At 58.1% G+C, this 13,452-nt stretch overlaps 1 protein-coding gene across 2 annotated transcripts in view; it reads left to right on the top strand.

Annotated features, from left to right (window-relative positions):
- Nucleotides 1–11,904, top strand: part of RTN4RL1 (reticulon 4 receptor like 1) — a 67,387-nt gene extending 55,483 nt beyond the window's left edge. Inside the window, exons 1-2 of one of the 2 annotated variants that reach the window (XM_070562911.1) lie at nucleotides 7,213–7,775; nucleotides 8,783–11,904. In XM_070562911.1, the coding sequence (XP_070419012.1) occupies nucleotides 7,241–7,775; nucleotides 8,783–10,107 (1,860 nt within the window). In that variant the 5' untranslated portion in view covers nucleotides 7,213–7,240 and the 3' untranslated portion in view covers nucleotides 10,108–11,904. Of the gene's footprint in view, nucleotides 1–7,212; nucleotides 7,776–8,782 lie in introns of those variants that run through there. The other variant, XM_070562912.1, reaches the window with a different exon arrangement.
- The last annotated feature ends 1,548 nt before the right edge of the window (nucleotides 11,905–13,452 follow it).

The following is a 13,452-nucleotide window of genomic DNA, read 5'->3' as shown; positions in this document are numbered from 1 at the left end:
AGCCACCCTGTGGACCTCCCACCCCATCTCCCTCCCATTGCTCCACCTGTGTGTCCTGTCAATTCTACATCCCAAACGTTTCTCCATCTGTCCACTGCTCTCTGTCTCCATGGTCCCTCCTCCTCTGGACCCCCACATCTCTCACCCACAATAGCCACAGGCCTCCCCTCCTTCCGTGTTGCTCTCCCTCAATCCGTGCTCCACTAGCAGCCCCCCACATCCTATCATGCTGCTCCTAGTGCAGGCTCTTTAGTGGCTTCTTGCCACAGCCAGAATTAGATCCAAACTCTTTGCTGAGGCTTTTAAGGCCCTGCAAGCCCTGCCTCCTGCCTTTCTGATCACATTTCTGCCCTTCTCCCCTCGTCCACACCAAGTTCAGTCCTGTCCCAGGGCCTTTGCACCTGCTATTCTGTCTGCCTGCAAGACTGTTCCTCGGCTCCCTCTTATCCTTTAGATTTTAACTCAGGTTTTGCTGCTCAGGGAGGCCCTCCATGAGCACACGAGCTAAGGTCAGTCCCTCCATTCGTGTCAATCTTAACCCTCTCGTTGTGTCCCCAGTTCCTACCACCCTTGGTGATTTGGGCTTGTCTGTCTCGTTCCTTTGTTTAGTCATCTTCTCCCTGGAATGTAGGCTCTCAGGAAAGAAGCTGCGTGTTCCTGTTGCAGCCCCGAGCATGGAGCTGTTTCTCACATAGACAAAGGAGTTGTGGGACAGATTCAGAACGGGAGGACCAATACCCTGGATGTGGGTTCTGAATGCCTGTCACTGACAGCAAGGAAGCAGTGGCTGTTCCGGGGACTAGGAACAAGGGCTCCTGGCAGAGAGTTCTGTGCCTGCTTCTCAAAGGCTGGGTCCCATCTTCTGTTTTGTGTCACCCAATGCCGGGACTTTCAGAATTTGGTAGATTCCCACCCCATTCCCTTTCCCTCACACCCCCTCAAAGACCCCCCGGCAGGCATCTCAACAGACACTTGCCCTGAGGACTCTCCCACCCCCGCAGAGGTTCCCCTGCCCCACTAAACACGCCTAAGACACCACTCTGGTTTCAGTGGGCCTGTCTGCTTGCGGGGGTGTCCACAGTTTGCCATGATTTGGGGAGGGGGACAGTTGGTTCCACAGGGTTCGGAGAGGGGAGGCAGGGCCCAGAGCCATCTCGAAACGTCCTGTGAAGGCTGGCTCTCAGGAGCCCTCGGTCCTCAGCCTTGCAGTCTGCACTGCCACAGCCCAGGTTCTGGGGCCCCCGAACTGGGGAGCAAATTTGAGTAACATGGGACACATCTTATGAGCCCTAAGAGGGCTTCACGAGGTAAAGGTAGAGCTCATGTGCCTGGGGCTTCCTGCAGAGATCTGGTGACTCCAGATGGAGACAGACGGACTGGGAGAGAGGGCAAAATAGAGAGGTCAAGACCCCATCCCCACCTGCTGTGCCCTGGGGGCAGCCAAAGCCTGGCAGCAAACTTGAACCTGGGGTTGAGCCCTGACTCAGTGTTCCATCTATCAGGTCCCCGTACCAGGTTCTGGGGTCTGCAAACACTAGGGTGGCTGGGGTAAAGGCCACGGTCCACTGGGGGTTGGGGAGAGAGCCCTAAGGGGGTGGCAGCTGCTCCCGTTAACAGTAGCAGCAACGCAAACACCACGCTTGGCCGCGCCTCCCCTGCAGCCCACCCTGAGCTAGCAGTTCAGGGGCACAGCCTCACTGAGCACTGCCCATGCCCAATAAGGCAGGTGCTCTGACTCCCAGTTCCCGGCCTAAGAAACTGAGGCCTCAGAGGTTGAGGGACCTGCCTGAGGTTGCCCAGATGAAATGTGCTCCCACTGGGGCTGATCCCAAGCCCAGGCAGTGCCTGGATACAGAGCCGCCCGTGCCAGCCTTTAGCACCCTCTCCCAGACACACACACACACACACAGGGACCCCTGCAGTGAGGAGGGGTAGATGAGGAAAGACAGAGGATAGGGGAGCCCGAGGTTGCTCCAACAAGGCCCCCTGAGAGCTCAGCAGCCCAATTAGCACGGCGTTCCCAGCCAGGCCTGCTCGGGGGACTAGCCATGGCAGATGAAAGCTGAAAGGTTATTTCAATACGGGGCCGCCCACTTCCCAGCCAGGGTGAGCCTGGTGTGCTGGAGGGACCTGGAGTGGGTACATAATTCAGCGTGTCAGGAGGAGAGCGGGAGCTAAAGGCAAAGCCAGGGTGAGCAGGGAGATAAGACGGGGCTATCACAGGCCGGGTGCGTGGCTGGAAGGAGGGCCCTGCCCCTGCTCGGGAAGGAGTTCAGGGATGCACGGCATGAAAGGGTCCCGCTGCCAGCCCGCTCCAGGGTCTCCAGAGACAAACGTGTGCTTATGTATACACACGTGTACTCAGATATGTGCATGCACGTGTGCACATGGCCATGTTCACACACATAGATAAACACATACAGGTGTGCACAGATGCACGAACGCATGCACACACACATACACATGCACACACAAGCTCCGTCTAAGCTCAGGCCTGCCTCCCGGGCTGCAGGCACAGGGCCTGAGAGGTGGGCGTCCGGAGAACACTCGTGCTTCCTGCCTGCCTGTTTGTCCCCTCCCCATTCTGTGCCCCTGAGAGTTCTTTTGGCTGGGTGGTGGGGGGCACAGTCCTGTCTCTCAGGGGGTTGACTAACATGTCCTGGTTTGTTTGGGACTTTCCAGTTTTAGCACTACAAGTCCTGCATCCTGGGAAACCCCTGAGTCCCAGGCAGACCTGCGTGGTCAACCTTCCCCAGGCCTCCCAGAACACCCCTCGCTGCCGTCACCCCTGCGAAGGACAAGGAGCTCTGGGGAGAAAGCCAAGGCCAAGTCTCTGCTCTCACCCTGGAGGCCTCAGTGCTAATAAGAGCCACTGTGTTTATTGAGCACCTACTGTGTGCCAGGCACCGTTCTAGACCCTGGGTGTACAGTGGGGAACACACCAGACAAAATCACTGTCCTTGTGGAGTTGATGCTCAGTGGGGCAGGGGAGGGCAGAAAATCAACAAGATAAATAAAGACATGCTATAATTTATTAGAAGAGGCCGGATGTTCTGGGGGAAAGCAGAACAGGGAAGGGGCTCATTTAAAATAGGCCGCTGGGGAAGGCTCACTGAGAAGGTGACGGGGAGAGACCAGAAAATGAGGTGAGGGCAGGAGCCCTGGGATATCCTGGGAAGTGCACCAGGCTGGAGGCAGGCCCTGCCCAGCGTGTGAGAGAGCTGCAAGAATGAGGCTGGGGGATAGGGAGCGGGAGAAGGGGGAGAGGAAGCGCCCGGGCAGACCTCTGGACGTGCTGAAGGCCTGGAGGGTTCTTATCAGTGTGATGGGAGCCCCGAGGGTGCGAGCACAGGAGCCACATGCTCTGACTCTCTTTCGCTGCTGTGTTAGCAGAGATGTAGGGGTCAGGGTGGGAGCACAGGGACCACTCAGGAAGCTGTTGCAACAGTCCAGTCCGGGCTAGAGATGATGGCGGCCCAGACTGGGGTGGTGGCCGTGAGAAGTGGGTGGATTCTGGATAAGTTCTGAAGTTGAGCCAGCAGGATTTCTGACAGATTGGGTGTGAGGTGAGAGAGAGAGGAGTAGATAGGACTCTGAGGTTCTTGGCCTGAGTAGTCGGAATGAAGGAGCCGTCGTCACCTGAGATGGCGAAGATGCACCTGCAGGGGAGCGGCAGTTCAGCTTCAGATGGATTGCATTTGACAGATGGAGGGATGGAGGAGGCAGGTGCATACAGGCACCTGCAGACATAGAGGGCCAGGGGGAGCTTTAAATGATCTTACCCATTTCACAGGTGAGGAAAATGAGGCTCACACAAGCAAGGGGACACACTTGTTAAGTCGGGGAGCTGGGACCCAGGTCTCCCAAACCTGTGCTCATCCTACCGCCCTGTGCTGTAGGACAGGGAGCAACTGGCCGTCCTAGCGAACGCCCCATGTCCAACAGTGGGGGCCGAGGAGGGAAGCCCAGCTCTGCCCTGGCTGGCTTCCTTGTCTCCAGGGCTGGGCTAGGCTGGAGTGGGGAGAGGAGGCCCACCGGGAAGTGGCCTGTGCTTGGTTGCAGCTCAGAGGGACTGTGCCAAGTGTCCTGAGGCGCCAGTAGCTCTGTGAGCACAGCCAGCCTGGCCTGAGGCTGTTATCCGACCAGCAGAGCCATTCGGTTAGCATTGATTGGCTTAGAGAGGAGCATCTGGCAAGGCTGGGGCAGGGGGCGGGGGAGAGCTCAGCCCTGTGCCGGGGGAGGGCAGCTGCAGAGCCAGAAGTATTGACCACAGGGCTGACCAATCTCTGAGCCTCAGAGAGCCCCATGGACCTGCCCGGAGACCCGTGGGGATGCCATTGCTGTCCCTGCACAGGTGTAGGGGGAGGCCGCCCCTTCAGTACGGACAGGTGCCAGACTCAGGTCAGGGGGAGGCCGGAGACCTTGGGGCCAGGGAGGCCTGACCAGCCTCAGATGAGGTTGCCCTGCCCATGCAGTGTGGAGCTCCTCCTAGAAGTCAGTTGGGCGAAGCCTGCCCCATTGCCCTGCTCACCAACTGTGTGGCCTTGGCCAGCTGCTTCCCTCTGCGTGCCTCATTTCCTCCTCTGTGAAATGGTGCAGCACCCACGGGGGCCTTGTGAGGATTGCGTGTAAAGAACCTGGTATATGCCTAGGGCTGGGTCCTCCTTCATTAGCTCTCTTCCTGCTGCCAGGGGCAAGGAAGCTGCAGGGCTCCTGTCACACTGACCATCTGGCCTGGGACTGGAGCAGGGGCCCTGTCAGTGCTGGTCCCAGTGGGGAGCTCTCTGGCCTCCCCCTGCCAAGCTGAGCTGGTGTTACTGCCTCTTTGGGAGCTCTGGTTACTTAGAGGCTGAGAGAGGGGCTGGGGTAAGATGGGGGCCTACCACCTGCTTCCCTGCCTCAGTGCCTTTACACATGCTGTGCCCTCTGCCTGGAATGCCCTTCTACCCATCCCACCAGGTCCAGCCCCCATGGGACTATCATAAGCACATCTTATGAGTGGGCTGCTGATTGGACTGAGAGAGGTGCCTGCCCATGCTCAGGCCACTCACCTCTGCTCCCACAGGTTCCTGCCCAGAAGGTGAGCGGTTTGGGGTTTGCAGGAAGGAGGACATGAAAAAATATGAGCTCTCCTTTCCTGCACATCCTCTCTGCTGACAGGGGAGCAGAGGGGTTTGTGGAGAAGGTGGCACAGGGGCAGCAGGGGCCTTCCCTGAGCTTCCCACACACACATACCCCTCGGTGCCTACTCTGGGCCCTGGCACATGGACGGCCTGGTCTTGTGAGACCCCCTATCTGCTAGTGAACCCATGAGGACCTGCCCACTTCCTCCCTGGGTCCCTCCCTGCCCTGGCACCTTGGACACACCAGGACCCTAGTGACAAGTGTTGAATGGAGGAAGGAGCAAATGAGGCTACGGAGGTGCCAGTGATGTGAGGGAGGCCGGGCGGTTTGGGAGTAACTGAGCAGTCAGTCAGGTGGATGACCCTGGAGGGAGAGGAGGAGATCCTGTGGAAGAGGGCAAGAGCCCCCTCAGGCAGAGCAGTCCCTGCCCCACCCAGGACGGGGCTGAAGAGGCTGACAGGAAGGAGTGCAAGGCTCCTCTGAGGAGACTTGGATCCCTGCTAATTTGCAGTTTTAAAATGCACGGCGAAGGCCGTGCATTGTTAGTACCAGCCTCATTGTTAGTACATTAATCAGCAGTCAGCGGGTTGGGGATCCCATGGGCCACACGGAGGGGGCACAGGAGGAGCCTCAGCAACGCAGTGCCAGCCTCCGTGGGAAGAAACCCAGCAGGGTGATGATCCAGGGCCAGGGGGTGCCAGGGACGGGTGGGGTTGGTTGAGACAGCTGGTCCAAGACCTTAGAGGTGGGACCAGTTTCCAGGGTGGAGAAGCAGACTGAGCGGAGACCCACTGCAGTGCCAATGGGAGGGGCAGGGCTAGCTGCAAGGGCAGCTTCCCGGGCCTGGGTCCCCTGCCTCCAGGCAGTGCTGAAGCTCCAAGCGCTGGCTGGGGTCCCAGCATCCTTTGTGCTCCTCTCAGAGGAAGGATGCTGTGGCTCCTGCCCTCTGTCAGACCTGTTATCTGACTCCTCCCACCTGCCACAGTGTGTTCACTTGCCGGCTGCTAAGCCCATGCCTAGATTTTTGGGCAGTTGACTTTTTCACACAAACCGGGGTCTTTGCCCATTTTCCCCTGTGGCCCAGCGTTCCCTGGGGGCCCCATCTGAGGGAGGGGTGCGGCTCTCCATAGGGCCCCCTGCTTCTCTGGGGACCATTTCAGAGAACCCCACCTCCAGGCCTCGTAGAGACAGAGCCACATAACCGGCAGAAGGGCTGTCTGCCCCCAACCTGGGTCAGGGCGCAGGAGAAACCACCCCCCTACCACCATACAGGGTAGTTCCGAGGGTCAGGGGGGGCGCGAGCGGAGCTCTTTGTAAACTCCATAAGCCGCACAAATGTCAAGCGGTATCAGTGCTGCGCCTACCACGCTCCCCGCCGCCCCCACACTGAGCGTCTCTCCGCTGGGACTTAAGGGAAGGAATGCCTTTGTCTCTGCTGGCCCCCCGGGGGTCTGGTGTGGCATGTGTCCCACAAGCACAGGGTCACGGCTGTGGCTCTGTTCCCTTCAGCGCAGTGAGCACCGTGATGCCCTTGAGCTAAGAGGGGAGCCCTGGGCTCCCTCAGAGCGGCAGGGGGCTGCCCCCCGAGGCAGGGTTCCTAGAAGACAGCAGCCCCGGCAGGGGTGAGGAGCCCTGGCTGAGAGTGAAAAGGGATGGCGGGCTCTGTGGAAGGCGCGGCCAGTGTGGGTTAGGCCCCCTCCCAGCCCTGGGTGTTGGGGGCTCAAGGCAGCAGGAATGCTTCCTGAGAGTCAGGCTCCCATCCCCTCACACTCCTGCCTCCCCCTGCGGGGCTGGGGCCCTGGCCAGACTGAGGTGAGCAGTAGGGGGCCGGAGGTTAGAGCCAAGCCTCCACGTAGGGGCGCTGGCATAACTCCCTGGCTATGTGCGGAGTGCAGGCTTAGCGGTCATCCCCTACAGAAGGGAAACTGAGGCTGGAGAGGCACCAGCCTCTGGCCTGCAGGCTGTCCAGCCGTCACGATGGCTGAAGGCACTGCAGGGGCTGCGTAGAGTGTGGCCTGGCCCAGAAAGGGTCCTCACAGCTGCACTGCCACCACCGCCACCGAGGTCATAATTGCTCTGAAATCACAACCGAACCCAATTATGCAAAAACCAAATTATGCATGATGATTTTTATGTGTTGGAAACGTTTGGCCAAAGCTATGTGATTACAGGGGAACAGGAAGCAGCTGCCACTCTCTGGGAGCCCATAACTCCCAACAGCTGGGAGCTGTCACTTATTTACAACACCATTTCTGCCAGGAACGAGAGGGTGGCAGTGGTGGCGAGGCCCACCCACGCCTGGGCTGGGCAGGCGGCTGAGACGGTGACAGGCCCGGGAGCCCGCCTGGGTGGCCAGCGTGAGGTTGGGAGCCGGGTGGCTGGGAGTGGCCAGGAGGGCTGGCCGTCTCGCTCTCCGTGCTCTGGGCATAGCTGGCAGCGGGAAGAGTCAGCTGAGCTGCCCCAGGCGCCCGGCACTCCCGAGAGGCCCGTCTGGCCAGGCTGGAAGGGAAGGAACAGGAGGCCAACCCAGGCAGGGACGAGATGGCTGCCTGGCCCTGCAGGGCGGAGGTCTGCAGGCCCGGAGCCTGTCTCCCTGACGCCAGCGCGCCTGCCAGGCCGCCCGGGGCAGCTGCGACCCTGGAAAAAGGCAGGTAATGACTATCGTCCATAATGAGGCTGCTCCGATAATGAGCACGGGGCTATTATCTGACCACAGGCTGGACGCATCCGAAAATAAATTATTTTAAGGATCCATTAACGAATGCCTAATTAATGCCCAATTAGAGGGAAGCTACAGAGGAAATGCTCCGGACAGTCGTGAGGCAAGGCCTGGTTTGCAGCCACAGCCTGGGAGCTCCAGCGAGGCGGGGACAGGGGAGGGGCAGCCTCACTCTGGCAGCTTCATGGGTCCCAGAGCCCGTCAGCCCCGGTGCCTTCCTCAGTCCTTCGCACACGTGTGTCCTCTCAGTACATCCTCACAGCTCTGTAAGGGACAACTATTACTCTTTAAAAATGAGGAAATTGAGGCACAGAGGGGTGTTGCATGTTGCATAGAGGAGAACGCAGAAGGCACTGTAAATGAGACATCTTTCAAGATGAACTTTGGTGTCATGCATGTGTACTTTGCTTGTTATTGGGACAATTTTAAATAAAAAGGCTCCTCAGGACTCCACATGAGATATTTACTTTGTTAGAACAGGAGTCTGCACCACTGTCCTCGCAGATAATGGCAACTAAGTGGCAGAGCTGAGACAGAAACAGGAGGCTGGCTGCTGTGTCCATAGGTTGTGACCCCTATCCTGGTGGGGCTGACAGAGCCTGAGGGGGCAGGGTCCAGCCGCTGCAGGGTGCAGCTAGGGAAGTATGAGGGTTCAGAGCCTTCAGCCCAAACTTACCTCACAGTGCAGGCTGGGGCTAGAATTCCCAGTAGAGGTGGGCCCCAGGGTATCTAGCCCCAGATGGGGGCCTGACCCCTGCCTTCCTCCCATCAGGAGACAGGCCTTTGGGGGTCTACCATCCCAGACTGCTGAGCACAGCAAAGACAAGGACAGAGCCCCAGCTGGCCAAGGAGGGTCAGATGCCTGCCCCTGCCCTGCACCCATCTGGCTCCTGCCTCCCCAGGCAGCCCCTGAACTGGCTGTGCTCTCTCTCCCACCAGGGTGCTGTGTGGAACTGCTGCTGCTGCTGCTGGCCGGGGAGCTGCCCCTGGGTGGCAGCTGCCCGCGGGACTGCGTGTGCTACCCAGCACCCATGACAGTCAGCTGCCAGGCTCACAACTTCGATGCCATCCCTGAGGGCATCCCAGAGGACAGCGAGCGCATCTTCCTGCAGAACAACCGCATCACCCTCCTCCAGAGGGGCCACTTCAGCCCCGCTATGGTCACCCTGTGGATCTACTCCAACAACATCACCTTCATTGACCCCAGAACCTTCGAGGGCTTCGTGCACCTGGAGGAGCTGGACCTCGGCGACAACCGGCAGCTGCGGACGCTGGCACCCGAGACCTTCCAGGGCCTGGTGAAGCTCCATGCCCTCTACCTCTATAAGTGTGGGCTCAGTGCCCTGCCAGCGGGCATCTTTGGTGGCCTGCACAGCCTGCAGTACCTCTACCTGCAGGACAACCACATTGAGTACCTCCAGGATGACATCTTTGTGGACCTGGTCAACCTCAGCCACCTGTTCCTCCATGGCAACAAGCTGTGGAGCCTGGGCCAGGACACCTTCCGGGGACTGGTGAACCTGGACCGGCTGCTGCTGCATGAGAACCAGCTGCAGTGGGTCCACCACAGGGCTTTCCATGACCTCCGCAGGCTGACCACCCTCTTCCTCTTCAACAACAGTCTCACTGAGCTGCAGGGTGACTGCCTGGCACCCCTGGGGGCCCTGGAGTTCCTCCGGCTCAACGGGAATGCCTGGGACTGTGGCTGCCGGGCACGCTCCCTGTGGGAATGGCTGCGGAGGTTCCGAGGCTCGAGCTCTGCCGTCCCCTGTGCATCCCCCGAGCTGCGGCATGGCCAGGACCTGAAGCTGCTGCGGGCCGAGGACTTCCGGAACTGCACGGGGCCAGCGTCCCCTCACCAGATCAAGTCGCACACGCTCACCACCACCGACAGGGCCGCCCGCAAGGAACACCACCCACCCCACGGCCCCGCCAGGGACAAGGGCCACCCACGTGGCCATCTGCCTGGCTCCCGGCAGGGCTACAAGAAGCCAGGCAAGAACTGCACCAGCCACAGGAATCGCAACCAGGTCTCGAAGGTGGGCGCCGGCAAGCAGGCCCACGAGCTGCAGGACTACGCCCCCGACTACCAGCACAAGTTCGGCTTTGACATCATGCCCACGGCACGGCCCAAGAGGAAGGGCAAGTGTGCCCGCAGGACCCCCATCCGTGCCCCCAGCGGGGTGCAGCAGGCCTCCTCGGGCAGTTCCCTGGGGGCCTCATTCCTGGCCTGGATACTGGGGCTGGCAATCACTCTCCGCTGAGGACCTGAAACGCCAGCACCCAGCACTGCCACACGTCCACCAAGGAACAGAATTTCTTTTCTATTTTTTACAAGTGGAGGATCAGCTGGGTTTCAGGCAAAGGCTGGTAGAGGCTTTGGCTGCTGTCTGGGCCCCGCCTGGTGGATTATAAACCCAAAGTGTACAGCCCCAAGCTGGAGGGAATCAGTACATCTCACCCAGCATCCCAGCCAGCCCCTGCCAAGCACCCACGGACAGCATCCATCCAGCAAGGCAGTTAAAGTGCGCGAAGCGAATCCTTCCTTAGCAACCATGGGACAGTGCCCCACGCACAGAAGCCGGGCTCTGTGGAATCCTGGTCATCTGGAGAGGTCTGAGGGCCCCCACCACTCCCAGAGGAAGCAGGACCCAGAGGAGAACAGACGAGGCTCACTCATGAGGCTGGGTCAACCAGCCGTCTGGGAGCATATGAGCAGCTGGCATTTTGGCTCTTACTTGAGGCCACTTAGTCAACCCGCCCTGAATCTAACCATGTGCCACCTTCATTCAGCCCCTCCCTGGCGGGTACCGCCTCTCATTCCTGATGTCTCAGGCAACCCTGGCAGACCCAGGCCCAACTGCTGGGCTCCAAGAACCAACTACCAAAGGAAAGATCATCAGAGGCTGAAATTTAGAACTCCATCGTGTTCCACGAGGTTCTCAGAGGAGGTGCAATTTTATAACTACGTCCACTTATATATATACACACTCTCTACATATATATATACACACAAATGCACAGGTCCCCGCCCCACTCCCTTACCAAACTGTATGTCTTCTCATGTTTATAAACTATACGGAAAACTATATCTGATGAACTAAGGATTGTATTGGTGATTTTTAGCAAGAAAAGAGTTATAGGATTTTTGTCTAGAATCCCAACCTGGCAACAATCGTCCCCATGTAACCTGGGCTTGCCAGGGCTCAGTGCAAAGGGTCAGTGGGGAGAGTCAGGGAGAAGGGGAGGCAGCAAGAATCACTTCAGAGGACCAATATTCTTAGCTATTTAGAGCATCACCATGTTTTTATATGCAACACAAGCCCGTCTGCCGCCCCAGAGCGCCCCATCTCCCCCACTATGGTAGCTGTTGGCGTCGGAGTGAGAAGTGAGAAGCGGCTTGTTGGACTTCAGGGAGCCAGGCCCTGGAGACAGGCTGGATGGAGAAGGGGAAGGAAGGGGCTTTGGGTCTTTTAAGCTGATGGGCAAGGCAGCATCCACAGTGTTAGTCCAATGGGCTGGGCAGTGTCGTCAGCCTAGGGTTTGCCAGCAACGGTCTGGACAGGCCAGCGAGACTCTGGGCATGAGCCCAGGCCTCCAGCATGGCTCAGCTGCTGAATTTTTCCTTGAGGCTCTTTGATGGGCATCCCAGTGAGGGCCTTCTGTAGGGTGACAGGAGAGAAAGCATCAGGTAGCCTTAGCAGAAGGCGAACAAAGAGAGAATTTCAAGAACCATCTCAGGCACTTTTGCATTACGGAGGCCCGGTCTCTCCTGGCCCTTGTGAAGATGCCCAGGGACAGGCAGAGGTCAGAGGGTCAGACTCAGGGGCAGGAGCAGGGGTGTGCAGGGAATGGAGCAGGCAAGCCCAGACAGGAGACAGGGGCTCCAACTGATCAAGGTTGGCCATGCTGCTGGCTGGGGCCCCGGGCGAGCACAATCTCCCTTGCGCTTTGCACAAACCTGAATTCCCCACCAGAGAGGATGTGTGTGAGGAGCAAGAAACACTGAATCCAATTAAGAAAGAAAAATAATAATTAAAAAAATTTCTCTTGGACAAGAACCCTGTTTCTCATTTCCTAACCCCGCATTCCTAAAGGGGTGGCAGATCCCGGGCTTTCGTGGGGTGGGCGAGCCTGGCCGGGCACAGCTCTGGGAACACAGCACATTTGTTGGCAGGAGGAGCTGTATGGGGCAGGGGCATGCTGACTCACAGGGACGCTCGTGCACACACACGCAGACACACACACACACACACACACACACACACACACTCTTGTTCTCTGTTCGCTGGTTCTTCCCTCACCCGCACAGAATATGACTCACTTCCTACACTCTGGCCGCGCTGGGCCGGCACCCTCTCTGTGTCTTTCCCCAGAGCAGGCTGGTCCTGGATGCTTCTCAGCCTGTTCCTAAGAGCCTTCTGAGCTGTTGAATTTTGGGGGCCTCAGGGATGGCTGGAAAGGAACTGCTAGTTCCTGGGACCCCGAAGGGTTTCCAGGAGGCCAGGGACCGACCCAGACAGCGGTAGATGGCGTCTGGAGGCTGCACCTGCCTCTTTGTTCTCGGAGAAAGGAGAGAGTTCCCCAGATAGAGGGAGAAGGGCTGTGTTTTCAGGCCTGGACAGATCCTCCCCTGTATAAGGCTGGAAACACGCACTAAAGGGAGCCCGATGATGGCAGAACAAATTGTCTTTGTACTTCGGTTGCTCCCCAATTGTCCACCTATTCTTCCGCAGGCCAGTGCCAGGTCCTGGCTGTCCCTTAGAACCTGAGGATGTTGTTATGTTGTATTTCATTTCCAACTTTAGACAGCAAAGCCCTCGGTGGGAAAATCAAGAGTCCAAAGACTTTATTAATTTTTTTTTTAAATGACTTAGTAAGTCCTGTAATATGGAAGTGGAATGTCAGTACAAGAAATGCTAATGTTTTATAAATGATCCACTTCTGTCAAGTGCAGCACAGTCTCTAGTTGCCGACAGTTATTAGAGGCAAGACAGAGGGGCCCAGGACACCAGGTGTATTTTTAGCAGATTTCTCCTCTAAGAGGAGACGGAATAAAAGCAGCTCTACTGTGGATGACATCACTTGTCACTCAGAAGCTCGCATGCTACTCAGTTACAATGACACCATTGCCCAATACATCAGAGCAAGTTGACAAGTTGGGGGCTAAACAAAGGCCCCCTCTATTCACCAGACCCACCACCCTCCTGGGTGGTGCAGGGCAGGAAGCTGTGGGTTCCTGGCCCTGGGAATCCTGTCCTCCTCCAAGGGCCTGAGGCCACCCATCCTTTGTTCCTGATGGTGCCAGCTCCTCTGCCATTTTTGCTCAGCACTTTCCAGAGGCCCCAGGAGGGAGCCATCTCCTCTTCTCCTTCTCTCCCCTCTGGCCATACAGCCCTCTACTCTGGGGGCATGGCCTTCAGGAGGGGTTGGGTGGCCACTGGTGGTCTCAGAGTCTCTCCACACAAGCTTCTCCCAGGACCCTAGAGCATGGCTGGCTCCCTACCTTTCATTCAACAAATGCTGACCAAGGGCCTACAGTGCCAGCCATTGGCCAGACTCTAGGGACATAAAGTGGGAAGATGTGGCTGTCCTATAATGAGCTCAGA

This window comes from Equus przewalskii, chromosome 10 (assembly GCF_037783145.1).
Source record: "Equus przewalskii isolate Varuska chromosome 10, EquPr2, whole genome shotgun sequence".
Lineage (NCBI taxonomy): Eukaryota > Metazoa > Chordata > Mammalia > Perissodactyla > Equidae > Equus > Equus przewalskii.
The sequence above is the reverse complement of the archived record's forward strand: the minus strand, read 5'-3'. Positions and strand labels throughout refer to the sequence as shown.